We start from the raw sequence: 21180 nt of genomic DNA, 5'->3' as shown, positions 1-21180 counted from the left end.
GCATTCATACATATTACCTCATCTTTTGCTCTTTTGCACCTTTTGACTCTTTTGTTGGAGGAATATGCTTCTTTGATTGCTCTTTCTCTTGATGAAGTTCTTATACTTACGTGAAAAAGCATAGGGTCACTTATCAAGGTGCATCTTCATCTTGGGAGTCAACTTCTAAAAGAGATGGGTTCTTTAAAGCTTATTACTTCTTTTCTTCTTTTTTTCTTCTCATCCTTCCATGTTTTTTCTGATCTTTTATCTCATGCTGTCAACAACGACCCAGAGTTTCATTAATGGAGAAGAGTATTTGAGATCCTTTGCCTCTTGAATGACTGTCTTTAGCCTCCCAGTTGTTTAGGCAAATACCACAATGAGCTTCTTTAAATCTTCTCAAGATTTGAAAGTACTTTTCCGCCAAGTTCCTTCTATAAGGGCATTACAATGTTAGTAAAATCTAATAAACATATCGGAAAATAGCTTCATTTTCATCAATTTTAAACATTCATATTGTGAAACTAACATGTTAATCTTTGTTTCTTTTACTTAACCCTCATTCCTCATATGATAATTTCTAATTTATTCCCATATCTCTTTAGCGGTTTGCAAAATAGACACTCTATATACTTCAAACTTCATTCAAAGCAACCAAATAATAAGCAATTAATATTCTTTGGCATTTAAAGGAGCAGGCTCTCTTTCATTTTATTACCATTATTCTTAAGGTTTTATAGTTGCTAACACCAATCAACATCTTTTGTGGAGTTTTAAAACCTTCCTCAATAATACTCATAAATCATAACAATAGAAAGCAAGAAAAAATCCTTATTCTTTCTTTTCAATAAACAATAATAAGTATTCATTAAAGAAATGAGCTTTGTTAATAGATTACTATAGGTAAAAGGATAAAACCTAAAGTTTCAATAGCTCAAGAACAATTAAGTTTATCAAAAATAAATATTTCAAGAAGAGCAACATACCAATTGTTGGATTCGATATGGAACCCTAGAGGGGTGAATAGATTTAATTAAATCTTTTTTTTTCTAAATTAACCTAATTAAACTAATTAATACACTTTTATATAATAATAAGAAAAATTCAAAATTTATGCAACAAATAAAATGATAAAAAATATGATTAATTTTAATTCTATTAAATTTTAGCAAATAAATAGAAAAACCAAACTTAAAACATACAATAAATTACTTAAAATTAATTACAAAATAAAAAAAAAAGTTAGAGAAAGACACCGTAATTTTATAGTGGTTCGGTCTAAACTCACCTATTCCACTCCCCAAACGCCTCTTGAGAATTTGAATAATCTTTCCGACTCTTTCCACGATTAGAGCCCTAACCGTACTATACCATGGTCCTTTTACGGTTCAGAGCAAACCTGATCCCTTTCCCACGGTTAGATTCCAAACCTTACAAAATTCGGAATTTTTTAAGAACACAATTGCAACTCTCACTATAGTGGATTTACAAGTTTAAGCACTCAACAAGTTTATCCTCACAGTACAATAACACTCTCTCAAGAATAAGATGAAAAGAAAAAAAAATTTGGGACTAATAGAGAGTCAACAATGAAACTTTTTGAGTTTTGGTAGATTATGAAATGTTAAAATTTGTTTTGTTTAAAATTTGGAGATATGAAGATGTTTATATAGAGCATGAAAAAAATTTTAGAAACCATAATTAATTGGAACATTGGATTTGGGAAAAAAAAGAAAGAAAAATCAATGGTGGAGCAGATTTAAAAACTAAACTAGTCCGTTAGATATAATAAAATATAATATTAAATTCATTTTCTTTTTAAAATTAATCCAAAAAATAAAAAAAACATACCAGTGTCCAAAAAAACTAGCTGTATAACACAAATTATACATAAATATAAATTCATTTTCTTTTAAATTCATTTTCTTTTTAAATTCATTCTCTTTGAAGTCAATCCAAAAAATTAAAAAATAATATGTGTTAAAAAAACTAGCCTTAGATACAAACATAAAATAATATTAAATTAATATTTTCCTTTTAAATTTTCTTTTAATTCAATTTTTTTTTTATTTTTAAATCAATTCAAAAATCAAAAGTCCCTTCATAATTAAATCTCTAATGATTCCACCATTCAACAATTGGCTATCACATGTCTACATGTAAATGGTCTGGTTATGCCACGTCATCCACCACAGTATTTTCCTATAGACTTGTTTCAATCATATTGTATTCGTTTTAGCTCCGATTTGAGTGATTCAAGAGGTGTTGGAATCGTTGTTCCGAGCTCTACGCTATGGACATATTAAAACACTAAGATTTTTAGCAATTAAAAATTGAGTTTGTTATCATCAAAACATTGATTAATTAATTAATTAAAATTAATTAATTTGAGATTAAGGGCCAAAAAGCCAATAATATTAAACCTAAACTTTAAAATTTAAGGGCTTATTAAACACAACATTGAAAGTTCATAGGACTATTAGACACTTTTTGAGACTCATTTTTTTTTTTTTTAACAAATTCTATCAACAACAAATAGGCATTCTATCAAAAGTTCTGGAGTTATGTTGTTGATAGAATTTTATCTGACTTAAATCCTATAAACATCTATTACTCTTAGACTTCTAATATTAATAGTATTTAATTATAGACTTGTATTGTTACTTAAACTATATTTGTTGAAGTATATAAATGTTTGTATATAGAATTATTGAAGACTATTAATAATTATCACTAACAGATAGTTTAATTCAATCATCAACTTGTAATGTTGCCTTTTTTTCTTTTAAGTTCAACTTGTATTGTTATTAAAACTATAATTATATTGAAGTTTATCAATTTCTATAATTGATATATTGTATTATTGTTAGAGTTGTATATGGATTGAAATCTATTAATGATGATAGACTTTTATTACTGGTAGATTTTATTTGTGAAATCATTTTCTCTATAATAACAATAATGAAAATATGTGTAGTATTACAAACATCATGGATAGATTGGTTTAATTTTGGAAAAAAATCATGTTTAATATTAATCTCAACAGGTTGTATTAATTTTAACTTTAAACTTTTAAATTTCATCAATTACACATCAAATTTAGTAAATTGTATCAAATTTAATCCAAATGAAACTTAATTTAAGGTATAAATTGATGTAATTATTAAAATTTGAAGGTTAATTTTAGTCAGAACAAATTATTAGATTACTATGTTGGTGGAAAATACCTCATTAATGGTTTGAAAAATACAATGCTATCAATTTTGTATAATTAAAGGTTCCTAAAAGCAAAAACAAAAAATGAATTTCAAAAAAAGATTTAAGGAAATGGATTGAAGGCCTAAATTCGTAAATGAAGAAAGAGCACTTTTTACATTTATGTCCTTCTGTTTAATGCTGGCCGAACTTTTGAATTCAAGAAGTCTGGAGATGGACAGAGGGGTATAAGTGTAAAACAATGTCAGAAAACAGTCAACAGAGGAAGGGATATATTCGTAAATATAGGGAGGGAGTAGGGGCAAAGATGGAAAAAAAAATTTAGACCATTTCTCGATTTGTGCGTGTCATCCTTGCGCAGGGGCCATGCTAATCTTCTCTGTATCGTTCCAATTTTATCGGATGTCCCCGAAGGGACAGTTTTGGGAGGCTACTCTCCTTTATTTACAGTGTGAAGTGTTATCAAAACTAATCGATGTGGGACAAATGGCTGATTTCGAACGACAGCTGATTGACAATCCGACAGTTACTACTCTGATGACTAATAAGACTGTAGTGGATCGACACATCGAAAATCTGGCTCCTAGGAAGATGTGCTGTCGGTGTCGCTTTCTTTCCTTTCATTTAAATTATTTGTTTTATTTATTTTCTTTTTACTATTTATTGAGTTTATTATATATATATAAAGAAGATAGTTTATTTATTTATTTATTTTGATATAGAAAGAAGATAGTTTATTACAATTAATTCTGAATGTTTAATTATGATATTTATATTTATAAATATAGAGTAGGAATTTAACATCTAATTACAAGTTTAATAACGCAATTTGAATTGTTAGATCTATTTTGCCTATAAATGTTAGAAAAAAAATATTAATTTATATTCATCCATTTAAACCATAATCTAATAATTGTATTAATTAAAACCACGAGCTTTCGTAAGTGTATAAATTTATATCCTCATCCAAATTTTGTTCGAAAAATATCTCATAAAAAATTATAATTTTTATTAATTAAACTCTTAACTTTTCATCAGCTAATCAATTTAAACCATTCATTATAATTTTTTTAGAAATCATCAATACATAAATTACTAGGAAAAATACATTTTTGGTCCTTAGATTTTGGGTTTAGTTTCTAATTAGTTTTTAGGTTTCAAAATGTTACACGTTCAGTGTTTCAGCTTTGAGTTTTAATTTAGTTCCTAGGTTTTAAAATATTATAATTTTACCATTTGACGTTTAAATTTTGCTTCAATTTGGTCCCTATGTTTTGAGGTTTATGCTTTTAGTCTCAATTTTTCACTAAATACTCGATTCTGTCTTTTGAAGTTACATAAATTAAATTTCGTTAAAAGAATTATAATTAATTAAGTTTTACTATTTTTATCATTTTCAAAATTAAATTTAAAATTTCACTTCTAATTATTTTTAATTAATTAATAAAAATTGACGTCAATGATTGAAAGTAAGTGTTTAATGGAAAATTGAGGTTAAGAATGTAAAATCTTAAAATCTATAGACAAATTGAAATAAAATTCAAATCTCAAGCGTGAAATTGTAGTATGAAATTTAGAGACTAAATTGAAACAAAACTCAAAACTTAAGGACTAAATGTGAAACATTTTAAAACCTAGGGACTAAATAAAAATTAGAGCCAAAATCTAGAGATAAAAAAAGTATTATTCCTTAAATTATTTCACATGTATAAACTTCTTCAAATGTCTATATTACAAAGTGGACAATCATTTATTATGTTTTAAAGCTTATCCTACAAGATCAAAGATTACTTGGGAATACAATTTAACAAAAATTAGTTGTTTAATTATTTATAATTGCTCTAATTTCCCTACCTTCATATGACATTTGATTAGGTACTATTATTCATCACTCTAATTAATATTTCACATCAACATTATTTTCTATCATTAGGATAATAATCAGAATCAAAAGTTGTGAGACATATTTAAATTTCTTTTTAAAATTTAGAAATTAGATCAATACGATTGTCAACATCTACAAATTAAATTTGATTTTCTTTAATTGAGAACAAGTTTGATTGTGTTGAAAATTTCACTTTCTATTTTTCTAATTGATTCTTAATTAGTAGTTAATCATATGTTAGACCTCAAATTGCCAAACAAGTATGTTAAACAAAACCATATGTAAATAAATGATCCATTCTTCATTAACGCGTCATCTTCACTTCTATAAATTATATATAAAAATTTCAATGGTGATATTTGTTGCTATATTTTAAATTTAAGTTAAATTACAAATTTAGTCTAAATATTTAAGAGGTTTATATATTAAAAAAATGTCCAATAATAAAATTATTAAAAGTTGATATTATGATATAAAATTGATTTATATATTTATTATGATATTACATTTAAAATTTTACATTTTAAGTTTAAGGACTATTAGATAATTTTTTTAAAAGTTATAGACTAAATAGATACACATTCAAACATTTAAGGACTAATCTTGTAAATTTGTCATTTAACCATAATTTATTAAATATTATTTTGATTGACAAGTAAGGTAATTTATTATTGTTGTTATTATTATTTTGTATAAATTGTATTGATACCGGAATATGATTCAATGGTTAATTCGTAGCAGAAATTTAATTATACTGGCAAAGTAAGATTGATTGGTAGTAAAAATCGAACTATGCCCACACTACCTGAATCATGGCAACCCTCATCTACAATATAAAAGAGGTAAAAACTTCTAACCAACTGACAAATTATCAAATCTCGCCCCTCTTGAACACCTCACATACACCACGTGTCTCCAAATATTAGGTCCAAGATATGTTAATCGAGACGGTGGTATAAATAGAGGGCACCCCACCTTTAAAAGAATGCTACAAATCTTTATTTGTGCGCAACTTGACACTACTTCAACCTACATTAACTAAAGTATCGAAACGTATTGGACATAACATTACATTAATGTGGGAAAATAGATCATAAAGATATAATCCCTCCATTATCTCTAACATTTAATATAGAAGTTAATATTCTTAAAAAAAAAACAAATCAATGTATGATATGTTCAATAAATATGTTGATTGAAACACTTTCCATTCTTAATTGATTAGATGTTATACCTCACTAATTAAATTGATGTCTCCTTTTAAGGTTGGTTGTTGTTTGTTTTTCTTCTTCGTATTCCTAAACGAACATAGCTCAATCAGCTTGTGATATGTGTCAATCTTTCTACTCTTATCGTACTAAAAAAAGAGAAAAAATTAGGAAACTGACCTATTATATAACTAATATTTCACAAATGTTCTAAAATGCATAAATATGCTATAACTATATTTTAGCAACGTTTTGGATTGTCAAAGTGAACTCAACTCTGCAATAGTTGACATAACCTTCTATCCTAGAGGTGGGAGGTTTGATCTCCCATCTTCATAATTGTTGTACTAAAAAAAACATCATAGAACACTTTAACATTTTGATGATACTATCCCTCATCTTTTAATTTCATAATATTTTAAAATAAAAACAAAATATCATTTCTATATTTACTATTAATTATATAAAGATTTTATTTTTTTATATATCATTAATTACTTTAACTCTCATCAATAAATTTTCAAAATACAATTTAATTCTTTCCTTATTAACATAATTTTCAAATTTAATTTCGATTGATATCAATTTAATGGGGATATTTCAAATTAATGTTTCCTTCTTTTTAAGATATTTCATTTATTTTATTTTATATTCCTAGTTGAAAATCAATAATCTCTTTATTAAGATCTCAAGTACATGTTGAATATATTGATAATATTGGAAAATACAAAATATACATCGCATGTACCATGCTTTATTTTTTTGGTGTGTTTACAAATATATTGGAAAATTCACATAAGTTGTTTAATGTATAAGATGATATATCGTACGAATTGTCTTGTGCATGCACTTCTCAAACATAACTTGCTTTATTTCTAAAGAATTCAAATATATAATGTTGTTTACATCAAATATACTTTATTTTCTCATTTAAAATTTCTCGCCGGTTCTTGCTTACATTTATGAGCCCAACATTTGTAGATTTTTGGAAAATCTTTCGTCACTTGTATAGGTTTGGAAGAAAAAACCGTTTTTAGGAAGTTCATAAATGAAAGAATTTTTCTTACCCGCTTCTTTTGGTTTGAATATATATATATATATTATAAAAAGTGAAAGGTAAGAAGAGTTGAAAAAAAGTAAATTAGGTCAGATTTTTGGGTAAAATACTAGTTCATTAGTTCATTAATGTAAAAACATTGGAAAATTTAAACAATTATGTAGTTAAATCTATTTATTTAGGCTATATTTGTAGAAAGAAAAAAAAAGAAATGATATTTTTTAATTAAAAAAATGACTGATTTATAGCGTTAATAATGAAGGGCGATTTAATAATAATAAATATTAATAATTAATAATAATGAAGGATGATGGTGAACTTGAACAAGTGGATCAAATGAGATTTTGTTTTTCCGTTTTCTTTTAAAGAAATTTGACATTAGCATATTAACTAATTATCATTCCCAAATTTCATTCAAATTTCACATCATAATTAACATAATGTTAATTATGTTGAAATTTGAATGATGTGTTTTACAATTAATTAGGGAGCAAATCAATTTTTGTTGAAAGGAAAGTTTCTTATATATTGATCATAGCATGTTCATACCGTATTAAAGATTGAGAATATATTATCTCAAAAAAAAAAAAAAAAAAAAAAAAAAAAAAAAAAAAAAAAAAAAAAAAAAAAAAAAAAAAAAAAAAAAAAAAAAAAAAAAAGGAAGAAGAAGAAGAAGAAGAAGAAAGGAAAGAAAGATTGAGAATGTAAATATGTCAAATACAAGAATTTTTTTTAACATAATATTATTTTAATAATTATTGACAAAATTAGAGTTAGACTAAAAGATTTGGTAAAAATAAAATAGCAAAATCGTGGACCTTATACACAATTGTAGAGTAAGCACCTAAGTCGTGGATGGAGTCCATGACTTCCTCATCGTTCACGTGAATTTGGCACACCCTGACACACAGACTATCACATGTATAGTTATGTACACATGTAGCGTTGACCAATAATCGCGAATTGAGTCTACGACTCCCCAACTCGTGTATCCGGTACATGACTTCGTGGCCCCAAGACCTACCCTACAACTTTCTCCCTCACTTTCTTCCCCATCTCAAGCATCTATTAACCAAATGCGAGCTACTAATGCACAAGCTTTGGAAATAGTGGGGCCACTGATACTGCTACAAGTATGAGCTTATAAAAGATTTAAAATTATAGCACCACAAGTCCAGTTACAGACCCTAGATCATCGTCCACCTAGTGCCATATATTATTTTATTTACATATTTATTCCATTATCATTTTATGTAATAAGATAAATTAATTGTACTTTTTAAATTTTAAATGGAGTGTTGTATTAGCTACGTCTGAATAGTCAGCAAATATATTACTAGTATATCGACAAATATTTGACCGACTGATGCACAATCAGGTAATAATTAAATATTTAAAAAGAAATGTTATTTCACACTAAATATTACATACGTTTTGGGTGAGTAATTATTCTTTTTTTTTTAGATTGTCATACACACAAGATATTTGGTCATTACTGCTTGATTATTGTCGTGATAGTCAAAACATTTGGTTGACCATTAGCGATCTTCTATGCTTCCATATAGTAGAGTGATATAAACCAGATTGTGTATTGAGCAGTCCGGTGTGTGACAAATATGTGCTTAGATTGTTAGATAGTTATAAAAATGTAATTGATATATTTGGGCTATTAGTTTGTTAAGCCCATGTAACTAATTAATTCAAGGTCCACTCTTGTGGGTATGACCCATTTTATTATTTTAATAAAAAATGTGAGGACAATTCAAAAATTCTCTTGTTAATACATATATTTGAAATTTTTTTTCTATATACCACATTTTTTTTATTACTTTTAAAAATCACATTATTCTTGAATTTAACCCCAAATACAAATTATAATATTCATCTTGAGCATAATTCACCTAGTTAAGTACTTCTATTCAACCAAAAAAATTAGTGTTAAAACTAAAAAAAAAAAAAAAAATGCATAACTTGTAGGTATGTTCCTATAACAAAATAGTTGAACTTTTACATTCATGCAAATAATAAGCATTAAATTTAAAAATTTAAATAGTAATTTTAAATTGTCAACAGATTTTATATATATATATATTTGTGTAATTTGCTCATCAAATATTATGATTATATTTTAAAAAATATTTTAGAAACAACGAAACTTGTATTATTATAAAATAAATAATAATGGAGAGAGACAACTTGAAAATCAATGTAAGATCATGTTTAAAATTGTTTTTTTTGTCTACCAAATATCATTGTCCTACGTCATTCAAATTTTCAATTGAATAATGAGACTTAAGTATACCTTTTCGGACATACATATAGCGATGTCACGAGATCGGGTGGGACAAGGATGACTTCTTCGTCCCCATCTCCATTTTTATTCATATCAAGATGAAATCTTCTATTTTTAATTTTGTAAAGATCGGAGTCAAGAAAATCTCTGGAAAAATTTGTGGGATTGAGTTTCCCATGAAAAATTATTCCCCATTCAATCTCTTTAGAAAATTATCCACTAAGAATCCTAATTTATATAGTTAATTCCTGAAAAAAATTCTTAAACCTCTAAAATGAAACAAAAAATAATGTCATATGAAGTTATTTAATTATTCATATATATGATTACATAGTATTAAAACTATTAGTTAGCTTAGTAGTAAATCTGCCTCCCAGTCCCTCTAGACCCATGTTTAAATCTCATTCATTACATTTACTTTTACTAAATTAATATAAATCTTCTGAACAACATTTCTGAATCCGCCACTGACCATAGTCGTATATAATTTTTTTCCATTACATTTGTAAAAAAATTTCCCCCATTTTTAGGTTTTGCAAAGAAAATAGACATCTTTCCTTGTATGCCGCAATTATATATTTTTTCTTTTGTTAATGATATGTGGAGTATGTGCAGCATGATTAGAAGTATTCAAAATGTGAAAAAAAACCCATAATAAACTTTTATTTTTTTTTTTTTTTTTTTTTTTTTTTTGTGTGTGGATGATTGCATCAATGAAAGGTTGTAACTCATTGTTTACATCAATGAAAGGTTGTAACTCATTGTTTGTAAAGAAGTAATGTCCCAAAACTTTCAAAAGAATTAAAGAGTAATCCAAAGTCGGTGGAGGCGCACTCAATGGCTAAGGAAATACCATCAAACAAGGCACCCCTTCTGTTAAACTCAATCGAGCTAACAATCCGTCTGGCCTTTTAGCCACAAGCATCGTATATCACTCTTCAAACAATAGCTCTCATCTCCACAATCTTTAATCTCTATCACATTAAAATTGAGATTTGAACGAGTTAGGAGGAGGAGGATATTAAGGGGCTAGATTCAATGTATTCAATCGAGTACCATCATCACATTTGTTCATAGTGAAGCGAGGAGGGTCGTTCCATCGAGGTCTCCCATCAACTTAAAAGATTTGACTCTATCCTAACTGTGGAGGGTGAAATTAAACCCAATTAATCAAATCAAATCAAAGGTAAATGAGCTGAGAAAATGTTTTAATTAGCTTGATTCATTTGAGTTAAGATTGTAAGCCGAGCTAAGAGAGCGAATCGAGCTGGAAGATTGAGTTAAGAAAAGCAAGTTAAACTCGACAGATAGCTCGAGTTAGGAAGCCAAGTTGATAAACTTTTAGGTGGGTTTTTTTGCTATTTAAGAGCAAAGTGTGGTGAAGTATGCTTCTTAGCCGAGAAAAATAGTAATATATATATATATATATAAATAAAAATTTTAAAAAATAAATAAAGTTGCCAACCGTGGATTGTTTTGCTATTTAAGAGTAAAGGGGTGAAGTATGCTTCTTAGCCGAGTAAAATAGTAATATATATAAAGAAATAAAAATTTTAAAAAATAAATAAAGTTGCCAACCTCCCTTTAGAAAGGCTAGCCCGTGGAAGGTTGGCAGCCAAGCTGTGAAGCCCGACTAAAGAGAGAGGAAGGGGGGGTCAGCCAAGCTATCGACCCCCACCTTACGGGTTGGAAACTCAGTTGACCTCGAAAATGAGGCCAACTCCTTTAAAAAATTTATATCTATAAAAAAAAAAGTACAAAAAAGGGGTTGGCATGCAACCCATATTCACTCTCAATTGAACTAACCCAAGTGAGGTAGGGAGTTTTGCATGACCTTTTAGCCATGCATTAGATTTTAAAGATGAAATAGTCCTCATACATGTGTTAAAAGTTAGCATTTAAAAGTTTCTTTTAAGATGGTTAATCTGGAGGCTAGTAAATTGCCAATTTCTGTTGACTATTTATATAATTCAACTATTTCGGTATTAAAAAGTATGATTACAATGAGAGTAACGATTGGTGAATCAAGAGTCATAATTCCATCCAAAAGTCGAGCACGTCAAGGGTTGAAATATGTAATGGTCCGAATAGTGATGATTCACGTGAGAAATGGATGAATTAATGATTAGTAATGACTTGGAAGCCGAAGAGATAAGCTAGATTCGATTATCACATGGACGACTTATATAATTCAAGAGGTACAGCTAAAAAGAGGTATGCTTTTTAACTCACACAAGTTTTTACTGGTAGAATCAAATTCAAATCCGATTTTAACTAGTGAATTTGACCCAACACCACACCGATGTTAGCTTTACTCATATTTTTGCAGGATATCGAGTTATTCTCCTTCAACACAAATACAAATTTACCTTTGGTGCGATTTTTGGTATCAACACTAACTAAATAAGGCGTATAATTCATGTCTTACTTAAGACATATTTCTTACTAGTTATACCTATAGTATTAAATTTCTATTGACATGTCGATATTTTCATAAATATTTCCATGTTTCCATAGTTTGACGTCAACATGACTCATGAGGGATGGATCGATATTTCCTACGTATCGTAGAAAAATCCATGAAATATAAAAAATAAACAACAAAATGTCACTAATGTAAACAAATATAAATAATAGACATGTTATCTTGTTTAAAAATCATAAAATGGTTTATTTATTAATTTAAATTTATTTTTTGAATTATTATAATTATTTTTTAAAAGATATCCATCGATATCGAGATTTTATAGGTATTTTCATCGAATTTCTTATGATATTTCCATCGAAATTGGTATTTTAAAGGTAAGTTTACTTGCAACCATTTTCTTTTTAAAGAAAAAATCAACAAAAAACTCTAATTCCATGTTCCAGACACATTTGGTCTCAATAACCCTTCCATTTCCAAAATGAATTCTAGTGGATGACAAGGAAACAAGAAAAGATGCAATCAATCTATGCATTAGGCTTTTCCCACTCTCTCCAATTTTCCCAATCCCATTTCCACTCCAACTCCAAAATTTCTCTGCAAAAACCTCACTGCACCAGCAGCAGCCATGGAAGCAGGAGGGCCAGAACAAGCCTCAGTCTTAGAACCACTTGGCCTTCCATCTCCATCGCTCTCTTTGGCTCAGGCTTTCTCTTAGGCCCTCTTCTCGATGGACTCCATTCTCGCGTCAATCTCGTCGTTTATCGAACAGGATCCATCCACATCGGCCCCCTCCATACTAACATCTGGGTAAGATTCGCGAATTGTCTGTTTATTTTCTAGGGCAATTGATGATTTCTTACTAGCGGTTTTGAATCTGAATGCTGTTAGGTTCCTTTCTTGCTGGGATTGTTCTACTGTTCTGTTGGTTTGATTCAACTCTACTTAGATGAGAATTTTTCACCAAGAAAATCAGAGGGTTGCTTCGGTAGGACAGTAGCTTCCTTAATGTGAGTGCTCTTTTTTCATAAGATTCATTTGGGGAAAGCATTGTTTGTTGTTTCATTCATTTGTATTGTTTGTTTTTGTTTGATCAGAGCATTGGGTTTGTTTATTGAATTGAGTGCTGAAATGTACAAAGCTGGAGTAGCTGATAATATTGAGGCTTATGCATTGTTTGCTGGGGCCGAGTTTATATGGGCATTGCTTGATAGTTCTTTGCTTGGCTTCTCGCTCGCTTGTGTTCTTGGCCTTGTCTGCCCTCTGGCTGAGATCCCCATTATGAAGTATGTGAGCCACCCTCATTTTCAATTCATGTACTGGTAGTTTATCATGTGTATTGGTTGGTTTAAATCATTCTTATGTGATGATTTATATGCAGAAGTTAGTTTTTCTAATGTTAGAAGTTTAGTTGTTAGTGAGACATAGGAATGAGTTTATACTTGGACTACATTTGAGTTTGAGGAATGAGTTTATACTTGGACTACATTTGAGTTTGGGTTATAGAGAGGTTTATCTACCTTATTCACTTGGTCCAACCTTTCATAAGTTGCTATTTGATGAGATTTTAAATGAAAACTTGAATGTCAAGAACTTAGGCTTTAGGCTCTGTTTCATGACTTTGATTTTTAGTTTTTGGTTTTTGAAGATTAAGCTTATAAACACTACTTCCACGTATGAGTTCCTTTGTTTAGAAGGTCGAAACATCATCACACTTTTAAAAGAACATTCAACCGTTTGTGACTAAGATGTTTAGCTACTGCAGATTTTACCATAGAAACCAACTATAGTTCACTCAAGTCAGTTTACTGAAAATCGGTGAGATATTCAAGTGACATTTGATTCATAAACAAATTTTTTGACTTCGATCCGGTTTTCGCTAACAAAATGGTACTCAACTCCTTGGTCTTATGCTTATGCAGGTTCTTCCATCTCTGGTATTATCCCAAAGCCAACATAGAGATCTTTGGTGAGGTAAGTGATGAAAAACACAGATTAGGAAGTGATAGGAAAATGCAAGAATTCTTTCCTAGAAAAATTTTAAAGCTTGCATTGGCGTTATACAGGGGATAGTCAGCTGGACAATCACTTGCTATTTTGTGTACACTCCATTCTTGATTAATTTATCAAGATGGCTCAAGTCCGTGGTGGATGCTGCTGCTGCGAATGAAGATGGGTCTGCATAATCAAATTTTTTATATGCCAAATAGATTGGAAGGATGGAACTGAGAAGGTAACGCTTGTTCAGTCGCTAACCTTTTGATTTTTTAAATGAAAGCTGATAAATACTATTAGATAACCTGAGATTTCATCTCAAATTGGTTTTGAGATGGAACCCATATTATCTAATGAACACTAGTTCTTCTTATAAGTTTATTTTATTCTCCACTTCATACCCATGTTTTCAAAAACTAAGCTAAGTTTTGAAAACTAAAAAAAAAGTAGTTTTAAACACTTATTTTTGTTTTTGGAAATTCAGTAAGATTACAAATATTTTTTTAAGAAATGTTAAGGTATAAAAATTGGGAGGAAACAAACATATATTTAAGTAACAAAAAACTAAAACAAAATATTGTCAAACGAAGCTTAGATAATTGATTTTGATTCTTATTTATCAGTTTGTCATTTTTTATTTTATAGATGAATGATCAGAAAGTGACTTTGAAAAGTATTTGCTGTTTGCTCATGATTAGAAAATTATTTGCTCATGGTTAGAAAATTCTTACGCTTTAAAAATTGACATTTAGGGATCATTTGTTTCATGGTAATCCAAGATTCTAACAGAATAGACATTTGGATTACCACGTTTGTTTTGTGGTAATGTGAATTTGCCCGGGTATCCTAGGATATCCTTATAGAGGGCGTCTCGAGAGTTTTGGATTTTCTCCTGAAACATAGATTTTTTGGATTTCTGTGTCCAGGACATTCTCATTTTACCTTTTTTAACCTTTTTTTTTTTTACATATATATAGATATTACTCTTTTTTATTTTCATTTTATAATTAAAATAAAAACCATCAACTATGTGTTTCACTCTCTTTGGTTATATTATAGTTGCTTTTATTTTTGGGAAAAATATCTTTTTGGTTCCTAGGTTTGAGTCTAGTTCTTATTTAGTCCATAGGTTTCAAAATGTTACACATTTAGTTTTTTTTAGTTTGTTTTCAATTTAGTTCATAAGTTTCAAAATATTACAATTTTACCTTTGACATTTGAGTTTTACTTCAATTTAGTCCTTATGTTTCAAGATTTACACTTTTAATCTCGATTATTCATGAAATACTCCATCTTTAGTATCAATTTATGTTAATAAATAAATTAAAAGACATTAAAAGAATTATAGTTAATCAAATTTCACTGTTTTTTTTTTTATCACTTTTAAATATCAAGGGTAAAGTTAGAACATTTTAAAACTTAGAGATTAAATTAAAACAAAACTTAAAACTTAAGGACATCCACATTTGAAAACCCAGGACCAAATAGAAATTAGAAACTATACCCAAAATCTAGGGACCAAAAAGGTATTTTTCCCCTTATTTTTTTTTAGAAACATTTTCAAATATAAATATAAATTAATATTTATTTTATAAAAAATCTTAAATTAATATATATTTTGTTGAGAAAAATAAAAATAAAACAATAAATCTATATTAATTTAAAAAGAAATTCAACTTAATAAAAATAAATATGTTATAAAAGTCCAAATTATATCGTAAGGACATTTTTTTGAACATTATGTAAATGTAAGACATTCTTGAGTAAAAATTCTAAAAGAACAAATACAATTATTCAAGTATTCTTAAGTATTTTAAAAAATATTTCTACAAAACAAACATGATTATTTAAAGATGATATCTATATGTAATTTTTGCTATCTATAATTCTAGGTATAAAGATTTAGATTATCTAAATTATCAAAAAAACAAACTTAGTTATAAGTTTGGGATGCTCATTTTTTTTCCGTAGTAACTTGCAACTAACGGGCACAGATTCCCTATTTAGGCAGGAGATGGGCAAAATTCTTTGTACACCAAATGGAGACAGAGATAAAGAATTCATGACTTGTTTTCGTCTCTGCTCTACCTCTTTTTTAATTTATCATTATTATAGTGTTTTGTATATATACTATATAAGTTCTCGTTAAATTTAAATTCTCCATGTAGAATTAATCCCTTAAATGATTTTTTTTTGGGTGAAAACTACGTAACTAAAACATTTCACTTGAACATATTTGGTTTAATTGATTCCTAAAAAATTCGATTTATTTGATTTTGTTAAAACTAAATGGGATATAATTTTGCAGGAGGAATTCAATCCTCATCCTGACTCTTACAAAATTATACAAATAATTTTATAAGTATAATGAGAAATAAAATGGGGAATGGGAGTGGGACGGACAAGCCATCCTTACCCCTGCTATGTAAAACATCAATAGTTACAAGAATACTTAAGTGTAGTTACAAGAATAATATTTGTTTTAGTATGAGGATAAGAAATTGAACCTCTAATATTTTGGTATGAGATATTTGTTTTAAATAGTTGAGTCATGTTTGTGATTGTTTTTACAAGTAACATTTTTTTAGTACAACACGTGAGAGTAAGAGAATTTAAACTCTTGAACTTTTTATTGAAAGTATTTGTGTTAATAAGTTAAATATGCTTAGATTGGCATAAATATATATATATATATATAATATTGGTTAAATACTCACTTTTAGTAATAGGGGTTAGTGTTTATTAATTAATTTAATAGTGATGAAAAAGAAATGATGATAATTTTTTTATTCTTCTAAATTAATTAATGAGTATTAATACTAAAAACAAAAGTGACTATTTAGTGAAAATTGAGGTTAAAAATGTAAAATTTGAAATCTAGGGAAGCAAAACTCAAAATTCAAGAGTAAAATTATACCATTTTGGAACTTGGGATTGAATAGAAGTCAAACTCAAAATTGAAGAATTAAATGTAACATTTTGAAACTTAGAGACTAAATAAAAACTAAGCCGAAGCTATAATAATATATATTATATATATATATGAGTGTTTGGATTAGCTTATACATAACTTTATTAATCTCACGAGACAACCCGCTTGACCCTACAACATTTAAATGTTAAGAAAACTTGTAGGATATTAAATTCTAGATAGGTGTGAATAGAAACTAAGCCCAAGCTATATATATATAGCGTGAGTGTTTGGATTAGCTTATACACAACTTTACTAATCTCATGAGACAACCCACCTGTCCCTACAACATTTAAATGTTAAGGAAACTTGTAGAATATTAAATTCTAGATAGGTGGTCACTATGGATTGAACCTATTTCTTCTTAGTTGTTTATCAAATCATATATTTTTATGGTATAAAAGTCAGGTAGCTACTAAAACGTGGGAAATTATTTTGTCCAAAATGTAAAGGATAATGGCATATGATAGCACTTTTAAAGATAATAGTTAACTGTATAACAACACTTTAAAAGAATTGCAAATATAACAAAATCTATCGATGATAGATTCTATTGTTGATAGACTCTTACTAGTGATATGGTCTATCACTGAGAGATCCCTACTAGCGATATGTCCATCACTGATAGATTTCAAAAGCAAAATATTAATTTTGTTATATTTACAAATTTTTTTATATTGTACTATATCTACAAATATTTTAGATTTAATTGTTATATTTGTAACTGTTCCAAATATAAAAGGAAAAGACTTGATATGAGTGTGTACTTATTACAATAATTGTTTCAATAATTATGTACAAATTGAATGATAGATTCTTAATAATAATAATAACAATAACAACAATAATAATAGATTCAATAAGAGAGTACTCGTGTGAGGCCTTTGTTTTAGTTAAATTAATGCATATTTGTTTATATAAGTTAAATTAAGTTACAGGCAGGTTTAAACTTGAATTATATTTCAGATTTTGAGGGCATAATAAGTTAAGGTAATTTAAGATTTTTTTTCGAGTGTAAGTCTGGTTGGAAAAAAAGTAAAAAAAAAAAAGAAAAAAAGAAAATGAATGATCATTTCGCTATAACAGAGTTGTATCAAGAAAGATATAACTAAAATAAAATCGTACACGACCTTGAACTTTCAACTTTATTAAACAATACTTCAATCCTAAATAAGTGTTATAATCTTAATTTTAAACTTGCAAAGTGTTATATTGCAATTTTTGCCCTATGATAAGTTTTCTTTTAAAAATTTGTTAAAAAGAAGCATTCTAAAATTTTAATAATGAATTACGAAAAGTATGAATGACAAAAGATTGATTACTAAGATTTCAAAGAAAAATGACATTAGAGCTAATTTCTTTTTATTAAATTTATGAGTTTTGATAAAGTTATTCAACAGTTAATATATGGACTAATGATATTTAGAGTTGTGCAAAACTTGATAGAGCTTAAATAAATTTCTGCATTACTTTTTTTTTTTTTTTTTGGTTAAAATTAGTACAAAACTTGATACCATAAAATTAGTGAGCTTAAATAAATTTCTACATTACCTTTTTTCTGGTTAAAATTAGCATGTGAAAGTTAAAAGTGCAAATTGTTATAATTCAACTTATTTTAGGAAATAATGCATATGTTAGTATTTTATTTAAAGGTTTCTAAAAATAAAATCTCAATCAAGAAGATAAACTTATACAACGTCAATTAGCGACGTTCAAATGACCTTATAACTTGGACTATCCAACTCAAATTGTAAGAGTTAGGTTGTGTTGGATTGAGTTTTTTGTCTTTCGGGTTGGGTTGGGTCTAGATTATACTTTTAAAAATTAAAAATTCAAGTTGATCCAACCCATCTATATATATATATATATATATATAACTCATATATTTTTATGATTGTTTGAAGTTTATACTAGATTTCTTGGATTTTTATATTTTGCATTTGAGTTTTATGAAATTTTAAGCTCCGGTGACCATTTTGATTTTTAAAATTAAGCATATGGATACTACTTCCAATTCCAAATTTCCTAATTTGTTATCTACTTTTCACTAATGATTTTCTTTTAAAAAAAAATCATGTAATACAATAAAAGAGAATGAATACCCACAAAAATATCTCATCTAAAAATTAAATAAAGGCCAATAGCTACAAATTTTTAAGAACAACTATCGAAGAGTACTCACTTCACGACCCACTTAAATTATGAGTTTATTGACATGCAAATAATCTCAATAGTCAATTACATCAATCAAAATTAAGGCCTACGATCTTTATGGTATAAAGATGAGAACTTTTTTTCCCCTTTTTTAGTTGAATACAATTATAAGGTTGTAGATTGAACCATCAACGATTATCGATTAAGATAATAATCAATATCATTGTTCGAATTGAAGGGGGCAAAACAACTTCTATGCAAATTTTCTAGTGAAAATTCATAATGCAAAACTCTACAAACCTAAAGCCTAAAGTGGACAATATGCATTATTGTAGGCAAAACAGATTCAATGAAATTAGAACTTCTTATTTAATTGGTTTATGGAGGCTGAAATAAATGCCCAACTAAAACCAATCAAGTTGATTCACATGCACCATTTTTTTTTAATAAATTCCATAACTATTTTAACCTTTATCTTCGGCCCAAGTTGGGTTAATAATAGGCAAAGGAACAGTACATTATTTCACTCTTCTTTACTCAACTTTTCCTCTCTCATGTCAAAACGACAATAATTCAATTGACATGTCAGTGTATCAATAATTACGAGATTATGATTAACATGTTTATTTAAAAAAAATATTTATAAGAGGTCAATAGTAACATTGTAACTTTTGAAAAAAATAAGATATTTTTGAAACAAATGAGATAAAGTTTAGGAGTATTTATATAATTCAACCTTTGTTTAAAGCCACATTTTATACTTTACTTCATTTATTGCTCATTTGTCTAAGTTGCGAAGTTTGTGATCGATTTTCCTGATGGGGGAGAGTGTTGGATGTGTATCATGAATAATGAAAAAATAAGTTAACTTTATCTAAAGTTTGCCTCGTGATGGTCTTTATTGGGTTAATCATACTTTCATCCTTCAACTTTTAGTTTTAGGACAAATTGATTGATTCTTTGAGGTATTTAATCTTATGAATTTGATTTGTACTTGTATAAAATATATAATTAAGTCTAAAAGGAGTACCAATTCTAATCCAAGAGACTCCTCCTTAGTATGAATGGCATTGTAAGGATTTTTCTTTTTACTTTTTCAAACTGTTATACTCGGTGATAGTTGGTTCGATGTTTTGCTGTTTTGGAACCTATTAGAAACTAACGTGAATCGATCGATTTTATAAAATAGAGAACTAAACTGATGTCAAATAAAAGATGAAAATCAATAGTTTGAGTATTGATCAGTTTGATTTCATGTGTTGGATTTTGACAAACTATTAGAAATGCAGTTATCTCTCATTGAAAAGATTCAAGAAAGTGTTGGACTCCAAGCACCGTAAAAGGAACATGTGCTTTTGGTTTCAAATTGTCCTAGTTCCATTTTTTAAAAGCAAAAATTTGTGGTAAGTTTCTAACATTGAGTGAACCAAATAATATAAATCTGGATATTGTTCTTGTTCTTCTTTTGTTTATTTTTTCTTCTTGCATTGTGAAAGAATTTAGTATTCTCAAATCTCAAACCTTAAAATGTTGTCTGACAATTGGTCCCTCGGCTATAATAACTCACGTTTGATTGCACCTTTTATTAAGTTGATGGTTTTTTTAGGCATGCATATTAATTTGATAGTATTAAATGAGAGTAAACGTATCCCAAATGATTTTGAAAGTATATATATATATCTAAAAGCCTATAGCTTTGGTTTAAATGATCCCAATTTAAACACCGTAAGATATTGGTATACCAGTTCAATTACGTGAACGATACAATGTTTTGAAAAAGTACTCTTGTAATTGAGTTTACGAGTGATTTTTGTGTGATTGTAATAATTTTTCTAGTTCGTTGTTTTTTTTTTTTTTTTGATTTGGAGTTTTTTCACACTAATTCTTTTGCTCCCACTTTTCTTATTTTCTTTTATTAATAATATTATTTTTTTGCTTATTCTTATGGTAGTATTGAGAGGTTTTTCTTTAATAACTGACATCAACAATGTAGA

At 27.9% G+C, this 21180-nt stretch overlaps 1 protein-coding gene and 1 non-coding gene across 8 annotated transcripts; one reads left to right on the top strand and one right to left on the bottom strand.

The window, feature by feature from the left end:
• Window positions 1–3513: 3513 nt before the first annotated feature.
• LOC120092292 lies at window positions 3514–3616 on the bottom strand. Its single transcript, XR_005485999.1, has one exon. It is a non-coding gene; the product is annotated as a U6 spliceosomal RNA (small nuclear RNA).
• Window positions 3617–12488: 8872 nt separating this feature from the next.
• Window positions 12489–20699, top strand: LOC120091134. Of its 7 annotated transcripts, none has more exons than XR_005485663.1 (6): window positions 12489–12876; window positions 12958–13076; window positions 13164–13352; window positions 13832–13884; window positions 13989–14040; window positions 14133–14222. XR_005485663.1 is itself a non-coding variant. In XM_039049000.1 (6 exons), exons 1-5 carry the CDS (start codon window positions 12562–12564, stop codon window positions 14250–14252), a joined length of 795 nt encoding a protein of 264 aa, XP_038904928.1. In that variant the 5' UTR covers window positions 12492–12561; the 3' UTR covers window positions 14253–14299; window positions 20476–20699. The 7 variants fall into 7 exon arrangements, 5 of the variants coding, with proteins under 5 accessions (XP_038904928.1, XP_038904925.1, XP_038904926.1 ...); XR_005485662.1 differs by having other exon boundaries at window positions 13823–13884; XM_039049000.1 differs by lacking the exon at window positions 13832–13884 and adding an exon at window positions 20476–20699 and having other exon boundaries at window positions 12492–12876; window positions 14133–14299.
• Window positions 20700–21180: the final 481 nt, after the last annotated feature.

This window comes from Benincasa hispida, chromosome 11 (assembly GCF_009727055.1).
Source record: "Benincasa hispida cultivar B227 chromosome 11, ASM972705v1, whole genome shotgun sequence".
NCBI classification, from domain to species: Eukaryota; Viridiplantae; Streptophyta; class Magnoliopsida; order Cucurbitales; family Cucurbitaceae; genus Benincasa; species Benincasa hispida.
Note: the sequence above shows the minus strand (reverse complement) of the source record. Positions and strands in the feature narration are given on the sequence as shown.

Excerpts from the sequence above, each read along its gene's own strand:
- LOC120091134 (XM_039049000.1), top strand. The coding sequence starts at position 12,562 with ATGACAAGGAAACAAGAAAAGATGCAATCAATCTATGCATTAGGCTTT. Across the intron at positions 13,353-13,988 it reads GCTGAGATCCCCATTATGAA|GTTCTTCCATCTCTGGTATT; the intron begins GTATGTGAGCCA and ends ATGCTTATGCAG. Across the intron at positions 14,041-14,132 it reads ACATAGAGATCTTTGGTGAG|GGGATAGTCAGCTGGACAAT; the intron begins GTAAGTGATGAA and ends GGCGTTATACAG.